Here is a 13,200-nt window from a genome sequence, read left to right as displayed (position 1 = left end):
GAGGTTGACACTGCCATTGAGAAACTCAAAAAAGACACCGATACAGCCAAAGCCATGGGCGCACTCTACTCCCCGCAGAGCAGAGGCACATTTTGGAAAACACCTTTTAGGGGAGGGTTTCGAGGTCAACCCACAGAAACCACAACCTCAGAAACAAGGCCTACTTACCAGGGTCAATATCAGAGGGGAGGTTTTCGGGGACAATATAGAGGGGGCCAATTCCCAAGAAATCGAGGAAAATTCCAAGGCCCCAAAACTCCTCAAAATAAACAGTGACTCACAAGTCACACAACCCCATCACATAACACCTGTGGGGGGAAGACTAAGCCAATTTTACAAACTTTGGGAGGAAATAACAACAGACACCTGGGTCTTAGCAATTATCCAGCATGGTTATTGCATAGAATTTCACCAATTCCCTCAACGTCCCACCGAAAACACACAATATGTCAAAACAACATATAGATCTTCTAGGACTAGAAGTTCAAGCATTGCTACAAAAGGACGCAATAGAATTAGTGCCAAATCTACAAAAAAACACAGGAGTTTACTCACTGTACTTTCTAATACCCAAAAAGGACAAAACTCTGAGACCAATACTAGATCTCAGAACACTAAATACCTACATCAAATCAGACCACTTTCACATGGTCGCGTTACAAGACGTAATCCCACTGCTCAAACAGCAAGATTACATGACAACATTAGACCTAAAAGATGCGTATTTCCATATACCAATACATCCTTCACACAGGAAATACCTAAGGTTCGTATTCCAAGGAATACATTACCAATTCAAAGTGTTGCCATTCGGAATAACAACTGCGCCAAGAGTTTTTACAAAATGCCTGGCAGTAGTAGCTGCACATATCAGAAGGCAGCAAATACATGTGTTCCCGTACTTAGACGACTGATTAGTCAAAACCAACACGCTAAGACAATGTTCATAGCACACAAACTACGTCATACAGACCCTTCACAGGCTAGGTTTCTCGATCAACTACGCGAAGTCACACCTTTTGCCGTGTCAAACACAGCAATACTTAGGAGCGACAATCAACACAGCAAAAGGGATTGCCACTCCAAGTCCACAAAGGGTTCAAACATTTCACAAGGTAATACAGGCCATGTACCCAACACAAAAGATACAAGTCAAAATGGTAATGAAACTCCTAGGCATGATGTCTTCATGCATAGCCATTGTCCCAAACGCAAGATTGCACATGCGGCCCTTACAACAGTGCCTAGCATCACAATGGTCACAAGCACAGGGTCAACTTCTAGATCTGGTGTTGATAGACCGCCAAACATACATCTCGCTTCTATGGTGGAACAGTACAAATTTAAACCGAGGGCGGCCTTTCCAAGACCCAGTGCCACAATACGTCATAACGACGGATGCTTCCATGACAGGGTGGGGAGCACACCTCAATCAACACAGCATCCAAGGACAATGGGACATACATCAGAGGCAGTTTCACATAAATCACTTAGAACTGTTAGCGGTATTTCGAGCGCTGAAAGCATTTCAACCCATAATAACCCAAAAATACATTCTTGTCAAAACAGACAACATGACAACAATGTATTATCTAAACAAACAAGGAGGGACACACTCGACACAGTTGTGCCTCCTAACACAAAAAATATGGCATTGGGCGATTCACAACCACATTCGCCTAATAGCACATTTTATTCCAGGGATTCAGAACCAGTTGGCAGACAATCTCTCTCCAGATCACCAACAAACCCACGAATGGGAAATTCACCCCCAAATACTAAACAATTACTTTCAAATTTGGGGAACACCTCAGATCTATTTGCAACAAAAGAAAACTCAAAATGCCAAAACTTCGCATCCAGGTACCCACAAGATCAATCCCAAGGCAATGCTCTATGGATGAACTGGTCAGGGATATTTGCGTACGCTTTTCCCCCTCTCCCTCTCCTTCCATATCTAGTAAACAGATTGAGTCAAAACAAACTCAAACTCATACTAATAGCACCAACATGGGCAAGGCAACCTTGGTACACAACACTACTAGACCTTTCAGTAGTACCTCATGTCAAACTACCCAACAGACCAGATCTGTTAACACAACACAAACAACAGATCCGACATCCAAATCCAGCATCGTTGAATCTAGCAATTTGGCTCCTGAAATCCTAGAATTCGGGCACTTAGACCTCACACAGGAATGTATGGAGGTCATAAAACAAGCTAGAAAGCCTACCACTAGACACTGCTATGCAAATAAGTGGAAAAGATTTGTTTATTACTGCCATAATAATCAAATTCAACCTTTACACGCATCTGCAAAAGAAATAGTAGGATACTTACTACATTTGCAAAAATCTAACCTAGCTTTCTCTTCCATTAAAATACATCTTACGGCAATTTCTGCTTACCTACAAATTACGCACTCAATTTCATTGTTTAGGATACCAGTCATAAAGGCGTTTATGGAAGGCCTAAAGAGAATTATACCACCAAGAACACCACCAGTTCCTTCATGGAACCTCAACATTTTCCTAACACGACTCATGGGTCCACCTTTTGAGCCCATGCACTCTTGGGAAATGCAATACTTAACGTGGAAAGTTGCATTTTTAATTGCCATCACATCTCTAAGAAGAGTGAGTGAGATTCAAGCATTTACCATTCAAGAACCATTTATTCAAATACACAAAAATAAAGTTGTTCTACGGACCAATCCTAAATTTGTACCAAAAGTAATCTCACCGTTCCACCTAAATCAAACGGTAGAATTACCAGTGTTCTTCCCACAACCAGATTCGGTAGCCGAAAGAGCACTACATACATTAGACATCAAAAGAGCACTAATGTACTACATTGACAGAACAAAACTAATTCGAAAGACAAAACAATTATTTATCGCCTTTCAAAAACCTCATACAGGAAATCCAATTTCAAAACAAGGCATTGCTAGATGGATAGGTAAGTGCATTCAAACCTGCTATCTTAAAGCTAAAAGAGAACTGCCTATTACACCAAAGGCACACTCAACCAGAAAGAAAGGTGCTACCATGGCCTTTCTAGGAAGTATTCCAATGAACGAAATATGTAAGGCAGCAACATGGTCTACGCCTCATACATTTACCAAGCACTACTGTGTAGATGTGCTAACTACACAACAAGCAACAGTAGGTCAAGCTGTATTAAGAACATTATTTCAAACTACTTCAACTCCTACAGGCTGAACCACCGCTTTTGGGGAGATAACTGCTTACTAGTCTATGCACAGCATGTGTATCTACAGCTACACATGCCACCGAACGGAAAATGTCACTTACCCAGTGTACATCTGTTTGTGGCATTAGTCGCTGCAGATTCACATGCGCCCACCCGCCTCCCCGGGAGCCTGTAGCCGTTTAGAAGTAGATCTTAAACATTTGTAAATATATTACTTAAAACTTTATTATGTACATACGCATTCACTCCATTGCATGGGCACTATTACTAGCATACACAACTCCTACCTCACCCTCTGCGGGCAAAACAATGTAAGATGGAGTCGACGCCCATGCGCAATGGAGTCGAAATGGGATTTTTGCCCCATGGCTTGGACCCGTCCCCATGCTCATTCGGCCGCAACCCCGTTGCACGAAGCATTGCAGTTCCTATGCTTTTTAAATGCACTTGGACATGGATTCTGGTAGATTCCTGTGAATCGCCCCAAATCAGTAGCAATGCAGTGTCGACAGTCAGTGGTCTAGGTCAAAGGAGCTAGTGGTAGAAAGCAGTTTCAGTGGAGTCTGTGGGGGCTCTGTTTCAAATTTAACATATTTAAAGGATTGTCTTTGACCTCCGCTCTTGCTCCCATATAGCACACAACTGGGGCAAGAGGCTGCACAGGTTAATACTACCCCACCCCTTGTCACCACATGTCACATGTCCATCAGGAGACCCAAAGCTACAGTCGGACTGCTACCTTCACAAATAGGACTACAGACCGCAAGCAGGAGATCCTAAAAAAGTAAATGCTTTTGATCTGTTCACATTTGTTTACACTAATGATGACCACTTACATAGCAAAAAACAGAACCCAAAACAATGATTTGCTCTTTAAGACTGCTAATTACTATCCATTTCCACAATACCCATTTTTTTAAACCTAATAAATAAACAATTAATATAAAACCTGTATGATTTAAAATTGACTTTGTAGTCTACATGCAGCTGTTTACAGCAGGTGCATAGCCCACTGAGTTGCTTACTATGATTGGAATCTATGAAGTGCAAGTTATAGAACGATCTCAGCAAAATACTAATTAACACCACTGAATTATCTTACAGGATATACATCTGTGACCTGCGGGTTACGTTTAGTATTATTTAGGAAGCACATTTGCCTATCAAGTTATTTTCTAACAACTTAAATAGGTGACAACAGATTACGCACAGATCCCTGCAGTAAGTACACCAGACACGTAAGGTGGATTACCAGTATTATACAATGAAACTCTCTAGTTACACATCTCTGCTACCGATGAAATAACTCCCAAGCTACCACACAGCCTGTTTGTGGCCAATTAAGGAGACTAGACAAGGCACAGTTGGTGTAAACAAATAAAATAAAAAAATATATAAAATAATAATAATAATAATGCAATTGTGCTGCTAGACAAGAAGTGGACTCTGCCTCCTTTCTATCCATTGCAAGGACTGTGTGTGAACTTGGCAAACAAGCACCGGCTAAGCCAGTATGTCCCACTTATGAGAGCTAGAGGCTTTGTCAGTGTTTTGTGGCCGTATTTTGAAGCAGTTTACTTCTCTCCATGCCGCATAGCAGGCAATTTAAAATAGCCAGAATGATATGGTCAGAGCTTGCAGCATCATAGCACTTTTTTTTGTTCAATGCCACATGGTGGAAGGGGCAGCAGGAGGCAACATTGAGGACACAAGGCAAAACAGATGACCCTAGACAAGTGCTATTATGGATCCCATCACAGTCGCAGAACAGTCACCCACGCCGAAGTCACAAGCAAGCTCGACTACGGCAATGCTCTCTACACCTGCACCTTGACTAGAAACATAAAAAAACAACTCATCCAAAACGCTGCTGCCAGACTCATCCTGGACCTCCCATGCTGAGAACACATCTCCCAATACCTGAGGGCACTCCACTGGCTTCCGGTCGAGAAACAAATCACCTTCGAACTACTCACCCACACGTACAAGACCATACACAACCCAGGACCAGCCTATCGAACCACTGCGTCTCCTTCCACACCGTCAGATCACTCTGCTCTGCCTGATTGACTAGTACTGGCGGTGTCATGGCATTTCTTTCTCCAACTGCTCCCAGAGGTAACCTGACGGGGAGGGAAGCAACACAGAGGGAGGGTTAACGGGGGGAGGCTAAAACCAACATGGAGGGAGTAAGGTTTTGGGGGGGGCATAAGAGGGCGGACACACAGAGGGGAGCGGGAGCGACAGAGACAACGGCAGGCAGGGTGGAAAGGAAGAACAGAAAAGAGGAGGAGGAAGAGGGGGTAGGGAACATGGAGGGAGTCAGGCACATGAGTGTGGGAGCCCATGGAAAAAAGAGGGTGTGCCATAAGCAAGAGGCTAGCAGACAACTGATTCTGGGGACAAGAACACGTACAGTGGAGGGTGGAAGGGATAGGTTTGGGTGCCATCAGATGGACAAGGGAGGGTCGACTTTTGATAGGGACAAAGTAGGAACACAGATGGGGAGATGTACTCATGGCAGGGAGCTGAACACCACACACTCTATATTATAGAGTGCCTAAAACAAAAATAAAAGCAGTTCTAAATGAATTATATTTTTAGAAACGAGAGTTGGATGAATTTAAAGTCGAAAACATCCATTCCGGTCTTGTCGGCAGTTCAGCATATGGTGATTTGTGGCTATTCGGTGTTTATGGCCCATTCACCTGGTGGTGTTCAGAAACTTTTATAACACATAAGATCACTGCAGATTAAAGAGCCAGACTGTGACACACTTAACATTTGTTAAATATTTTCGCCTTTTCACTAAGATGTTTAAAACATGCTTTTTAGGCTTACATCTTATCTGCCAATTACTATGTTGCTTTCACTTCATTTAAGGATGGACGGAAAAACTAAACCATTCCGCATGCAGAAAAAATATCTTGCAAATGTGTTAACGGTACCCGAGCCTTTTCTCTTTAATATAACAGATGCAACTTGTTCACAAACCTGATAGTAAAGGTAAATAACATCTCAATTCTAATATACATCCTGTAGGTTACATGTTGTATGGTTGCATAAAATGCACGTATACATTCATATTTCTTCTAGCTTTACCCAAAAGCACGCGGTGCCAGCTTGTTTTAATAGATAACAGCTAATTAATACTGTTTGTAGAAAAACAAAAATAAACATAAAGGTGTATTCTAATTTGGCAAGTTTTTGAATGTCATGAAAAATGAAGCACCTCCATATGGAAAGTAACAGAAGAAACATCTTTCAAACATGCCACATGTTGGAGGCGGGTTATTAGTAGAGGTAAATACTCACCTACCAGCAGCAATAATGCCCCCAAGACAATGTTGGGTCCAGTCAAGGTCACAAAACATTAACCCTGGCTCTACCCCTGGTAGCTTGGCAAGGAGTAGAAAGGCTTTAGGAGACAGATATGTAATGCATTTAAATACACCAATACAGTCAGTAAGAAAGACACAACACAATAAAAATCATACATAATTCTATAAACAGAGGAAACATTTTTATCTATAAAATGAAACCAAAACGACAGAAATCCAAAATAGGGAACTGTAGTTAGGAATTAAGTGCTTTCTAGTGCTTAGAAATCAAGAACACCAACCAGGTACATCTGGTTGCGCTTGACCAGGACACAGTTAAACGTTTGAGGCTGACTGCTATGAAGCCCTGCTCGAGTACACTTGAGTGGGTGGCCTCTGTCAAAACTTTACCTTAGAACTTAGAAAAGTTTCTGGAGCATTTCTCTCTTAATGTCTCGTGGTCCTCTCCAGCATGCTGATTTCAATGCAGTGTCATCAGGCTTCTTTTCTGCGAGTCCCTGGTCAAATCCTGGAGCTTTCAGCGGGATGGATCTGAAATTCAGGCCCAGCTGCGGTTGAAGGTATTTGGCTTGACTCACGATGACAGGTCGTTCCACTTAGAGCTTTTTCCTTAAGTTGCTCCAAACTTCTGAAATGTCTTCCTGAAGTTCCCCTTGAGAGTTCAAAACACAAATCCAAGGGTCTAGAAGCTTTGAGGTGGTCCTGGGCAGTTTAGGACTACAATAGATCTGGCCAAATCCTTAAAGGTCCACTGGATGCACTCCAGGCTGGTGACTTTTGTGGTGACTGGTGAAGACAAGCTCTGTTAGCCTGTTGGGTTGAGAGAGTCCACTCCTTAGTCCTTTTTGAAGCAAGGCAAAGTTCCTAGGTCTGTTGTTCCAGTGTGCAGCAGGAGCAGTATTTTAGCGTGCAGTCCTTTGGGTTGCAGACCAGGGTTCCAGCAGGGCCACCCTTCTTCCTCTTGTGGTTTCAGGTAGCAGATCTGAGTTGCAATGCAACTCAGCCACATTCATTCCATCATATTGGAGGACACCCCCGTCCAGTGATATGCCAGGTGCCATCCAAAAGCATGACCACTTTCACCAAAGTGTGGCATTTTCTTGTCCCTAAAGCACTGCATTTTAAAATCCAAGATAGATGATTTTTCTCCAGAGGAACAAGACGTAGTTAAACCAACCAACTGGTGTGGCTCATTTTCATTAACACTCCCTCCAACCCATCTGCAAATTCTGTTCCCAGGCCTGCTATCTGTCTGTGGGGTACTGGATGAGAGGGCAGGTCTGGCTGGCATTCCTTTCTGTCCTGCTTCCTTTGAAGCCCAGTTTGATTTACCCAGCCCCTTTCCTGACCTGGCCTCTGCAGCTTTCTCCCCTTCAGATAACCTCTGCTCAGTGCAGGCCACTTATCGTCTCATCAAAGTAGCCCGGCTTATCCTGTTAAGGCTCACAAATCAGGATGGGCCACCAGCAGGCAGGATTTTGGCTTATAGAAAAGAATGTCCTATAATGTCTTTCCTGTATTAGTTATGATAAATTCAACAGAGGCAATTTGCTAGACTTATCATTACCAGTTTTTTGAGTTCTTTCATGACACATTTTAGCTCTTTCCTAGCAATACTTATGCTAAGTGAAAAATTCCCATGTAATCCTATGGAGCTAAGCATCTACAATGAGAAAAAATGAGGGGGCAGTTTTTCCCTCACCCGGACTTATAAAACATCTTTTAAAATGTCCCTGCTTTACCCCACTTCTGAGGCACCTTGGAAGTACCTTTAATTCTAAAGTCAAATTTGCACACATTAGTCTTTTTAAAGACCATCAGCAAGGCAGGGCTGCCTTTAAAAATGACAACAGGCATCACAGCAGTACACACTCTAGTGCAGGAAATCTATTGGGCCTCTAAACTTCCCTGGCCTATTATATACTGAGACTTCAGGAAGACTGTCATTGCTAATTGGAATTGTACCACTTTACCGTATACCTTTATGTTAAGAGCACTGGCCTTAGGACTGGTTAACCGAGCCCAGGGCACAGTAAGTGTCATTTACCACCAGTATCAGTCGGAAAAATTGGGATGAATGTGCTTAAAGGGTGACTTTCTCACACCACAGCAGCACACAGTCAACAATCAAGCTGAATTCCAAAGTAAAAAATAGAGTGAGACGAATTAAATCGTCAACAGGAAGTGTTGAGGGTCCATTTTAGTTTGCCTGGATATTGGAGTTTAGCTTGGCTTCGGCTTGCATGTCTGTGCCCTTTTACCTAGATAACATGTTTTGTTTTTATTATTCAGTTTTACTCATTTTAGCACTGCTTGCATTTTAGACTAAATGTTTTTATTTCATGATCAGTTGTCATTCTGTGGAAATGCCATTATCAGTAATGTATGTATTGGATTGTCAGCATGTTCTTTGCTTTATGTTGGTCAAGAACAGAATGTGAACACGCCGGGCATTTGTTATGTTATAGCTGATACAAGTTTGCACACACCACCCAACGTTGAGGTACATACCCTCGTCAGGATGTCTGCACAATCAATGGCATGTGCCCTATAAAAACACCTTGTTAGACCAAGGCCATTAGAGGGGGGTTCCACCAGGATATTCCATCTATACTGCAAGTCACTTGGCAGCATACCTCTGCCTTTGTGTCTCTAAGGAGTATGACTGAAGGTGGACCGTGTCCCAAGGTAACAGGGTTTGGGGTGCTTTTCATGGACATAGCAAGGGCAATATAGGTTTCACACTTGCTCTCTCCAGGGTAGAGAATACACTTTATGGAGGAATTTGCATATTCAGGTTTTTTGCAAATATGTTTTAGTTGCTCATCTTCACATCGCTTGTTTCACAATCCTGATTTTGTTATTCATCATTATCCTAATCCTTTCAGCACATGCATTTTATCATACATTGCAGTCTTTTCAACAAATGTATTGAAAATTATCCTGCATCTTCTTTCTTGCCTGTGTAAGAGGCTTACTGCTAATGAGAGAAAAAGGCAAGACTTACTTCACCATGATTTTCCCTAAGAGATTTTCTGAGTCTATGCGCTAGGCTGCCAGAAATCACTTTTACTCTGTTTTTGTGAGATGCTCCTAGAGAGCTGGAAGGATTGTGCCACCACTGCTGCCAACTGATGTAGGAGTCACTCAGTCGCCTGCAAGCAGTGGTGCTGCCACCCCTAATCCAGCAGTCTGATAGAGATATGAGAATCCTTCTGACAGAATGAGTACTTGGCCCACGCTCCACAGATTCAAAAACGCACAATCGACCAGAAACTAACCGGAAATAACGCGCCCAAACCAATTAAAAGCAAGATAAAGAGTGACAAGCATGAAAACAAATGTTAACTACAAAAAGAATTTACAAGCGCTGTGCAGACAAAACCTAAAAATTTACCTGTAGCCACACAGTGGAACCAACTGACCCTTGGAATCCATTTCTTTTGTTTTAGGTACAGCTGAGAGCAGGTGTAGCACATTGGGTCTCCTCTCAGGTTTTGGACAGCAGGTTCAGCCATCCACTGTGCTTCCACAGGTCCATAAAGTGTTCTATTGAGCTGTGTGAGGTGCAGCTTTATACATTTCACCAGCTCATGGACACCACTAACCAGTGAGGAAAAATATAGTAATCCCAGTGCATCCCTGGTCTCTCCTAACAAGCCATCTAAAATAGTTTAGTTTTCTCACTAAAACAGTTCAGCTACACAACGCATTTTCATTTATTATGTAGTCTGTGCGTTCATATTGAAAGTGTTTTTTTTGTTTTTTTTACTTTTGTCTTCTTTTAACCACAGTGCACCTAGTTTTGTAGCTTAGACTTTCTCCACGACAAGCCTAATATTTTAATGACACAATGTGCTAGATTAGTATTCTTTTTGTTCATTAAAGTAAAAGTGCACAACTTTTCTTTTGCAGCATGTGGAAGGACCCTTTGAGAAGTACCTTGAACGATTGGATGACCCTAAGGTAAATTGCTATTGACAGGCTAACAGCTTTGCTTGGCTTTACGACTTGCATACTGGAGTGCATACCAGTCTTCTCAGGTCTGGGTGATTACACTTGCTTTATAACCTGCGATCACCTATGGGTAGCTTGGCACTGAGCAGTCAGGCTTATCACCGAGGCGATGTGTAAAGCATTGGCACAGCACTCTCACACAATACACTGAGCGTCACAAAAGAGACTTCACACATGTGGTAGGTAAACCAAGTTTATATTCAGCACACACTTTAACCCTTAGCTACTGGGCCTTTTACCCCGGGGCCAAGTCATTTGTTGGCTATTTGGGGTAGCTTGCGCTTAAGGTTCCATAACTTCTTTCCACATAAGCTACCCATGCCAAATTTGCGTTGTTTTTTTTTTTTTTTTCTTCAACATCCTGGTGATTCTAAAGATTACCAGGGTTTGTGGATTCCCCTGGTGGGGACCAAGAAATTAGACAAGATGCTTCTAAAATGTTTTTTTTTGTTTTGTTTTGTTTTTTGGGTGGGGGGCCTGGCCTGGCCTTTCGGGCTGGACTGTTCCCATGAGGAACAGGATCAAGACTGATTTGTATTTGGCTGGTTCGAAACTAGGGTGTCATGGTGAGCAAAAGAAGGATGGATTAAACCCAGATCTGTTTGAATTGTTCAGCACTTCGTCCATCATCCTTTTGTATTGCTGCAGGTCGCAGTCACAGTTCAATCACACCCAATCGAAGAGATGCAAATTCAGTAGCTCCCTGGAAATGAGACACAATGTCTGGTGTGCGTTGATACGGGTCGAACTAGACAGTTCCATTCATTCTCTCATGTTCAGAAGTGCTGCACGAGGTAAAATGATGCGCTACTGTGATTACACCCCCAGCTCCATGGGGTGCAGCCTGGTAATCTGACACCGCACACAATGATCATGATGTCGGCGTGACATACGAGAGCTGCAGCACAATCGTCTAAGCAGGCCACGCTTGGTTCCGCAACCGATGAATCCGCTAACCCCCAACCAGACACTTGTGTGCTGAGGCCACACGATGCAGTGGGGGGGGGGGCCACACTGCTTAGATGCAGACAATGATTTTGGAGCTCTGCTCCAGGCAATCTGGACTCCATGAGCAATTTTTAGTTTCATGCTCACTCTGTGATGTCCGTTGAAACCCATTAGGTGATGCAAGCACTTATGAGCGCAACGTTTTCCAGATATAATGAGAAGATGGTATGGTTCCCTCGTGGAAGATCTTTAATGTCCCGGAGACCTCACAAGAGAACAGGGAGAAAGCAGGCCAGTCACGATTTGCAAAGGTTGTGCTTTCCCTTCCAAGGGCAGGAATCCTCCTTGTGCACAACTGATTCCTCTGGCAGTGTGCACCACGCAGACCACGTTTTCCAGCCTTACATCCCTGCAAGTGTATCTCTACCCGGCTGCAGTATGGCACTAGTAATGAAATGAAAGTTTATTTTATTCGTTAATTAAAACCATAAGAAATAAAAGTTAAGTTATGAGATAAAAATAATATAATACATTCTACAGATTTGGTTTGCCCCTACTTAATTCCAATTGTTGGTACAAGACTTTGTTACCGCGCTGGCTGTGTACCCTGTGATATTACCTAAGAACCTTCCACTCTTTGAGGTGTTCATACTGGTTTGAAGGATTTTGTTACCATTTTCACCCTCCCTTTCACTGGGTTGTTGTATGGTATTTCGTGGATTGAATGCTTCGGTTAGTGCTTGTCTACAGGATCTGATTCCTAAACCATTAAGTTATTTTCTCAGTAGGTCTTCTTTCAACAGCCAAAGCTGGGCAAATGCAGACCACTTGCACCAAGTTTTCTTCTGCCAGATGACATAGACGGCACTTGTGGGTGCCTATTCGTGGCCCCTTCTTCCATTTTGGCATGAGGTCTAGTGTTGGAACTTCACCCAGCCTGAGTCTTAGAAAGCGTTGCTTGATTTTCCGTGAGTAGGGGGCAGCCTTAAGTGGAGATTCTTTAAAGGTTTTATATGAGTTAAGAATCAACCAACCATGCGCCCTTTTAGCCAGAACCTCCCTATCTTCTAGCCAGCTGTGTAATTTACTTGATTTATTCACTGCTTTGTTAAAAGCCAGGGTGGGGAGCGACTGGTCCTATACCTAACCTAAGTTCAAAAGATTTTTACTCTTTTCCAGATACCTTATATAATTGCTATTCCCCCTTTCTACGATAATTTCCTGCCACACTAGATTAGCTAATGACCCTTTTGGTGCGCGGCTCAGTTTGTAACAGAATTCGATATATGCTGCAGGACAGGCTAGCGACTGCTTGACCAGCATAAATTCCAGTCTGACGTGGGCTGTGGAGGCATGCCCAGGTAACCGAAAAACACGCTTATATATCTTTATCAAAAGCCTATCCAGGAGAGCTACCTCCATCCCCCTCATTATTTCGGTCCCATAGGTGAGGGTTGGCAATAATTTTGTTCTCATTATGGCTGTCAGTGGGATCAGAGATTGAGTTTGATAGCTTGCCAAAGGCGTGAGCAAGTGCCTGTGCCTTATTTTTTATTGCTTCTTTTTGTAGTGCATAATTACATCTGGCATCGACCACGACTCCTAGGTATCTGTATGAGCTTACTTCCTCTAGGGTCTTTCCGTTCAAGTACCATTTACGCTGGATAGTGGGTCTGCGAT

The 13,200-nt window shown here is 42.9% G+C and overlaps 1 protein-coding gene across 1 annotated transcript in view; it reads left to right on the top strand.

The window, feature by feature from the left end:
* Positions 1 to 13,200, top strand: part of LOC138259421 (UDP-N-acetylglucosamine transferase subunit ALG13-like) — a 790,124-nt gene that overhangs the window by 105,315 nt on the left and 671,609 nt on the right. The window contains exon 3 of the mRNA XM_069207173.1: positions 10,471 to 10,521. Coding sequence (XP_069063274.1) covers positions 10,471 to 10,521 — 51 coding nt within the window. The remainder of the gene's footprint in view (positions 1 to 10,470; positions 10,522 to 13,200) is intronic.

The sequence above is a fragment of the Pleurodeles waltl genome, chromosome 2_1 (genome assembly GCF_031143425.1).
Source record: "Pleurodeles waltl isolate 20211129_DDA chromosome 2_1, aPleWal1.hap1.20221129, whole genome shotgun sequence".
Lineage (NCBI taxonomy): Eukaryota > Metazoa > Chordata > Amphibia > Caudata > Salamandridae > Pleurodeles > Pleurodeles waltl.
Note: the sequence above shows the minus strand (reverse complement) of the source record. Positions and strands in the feature narration are given on the sequence as shown.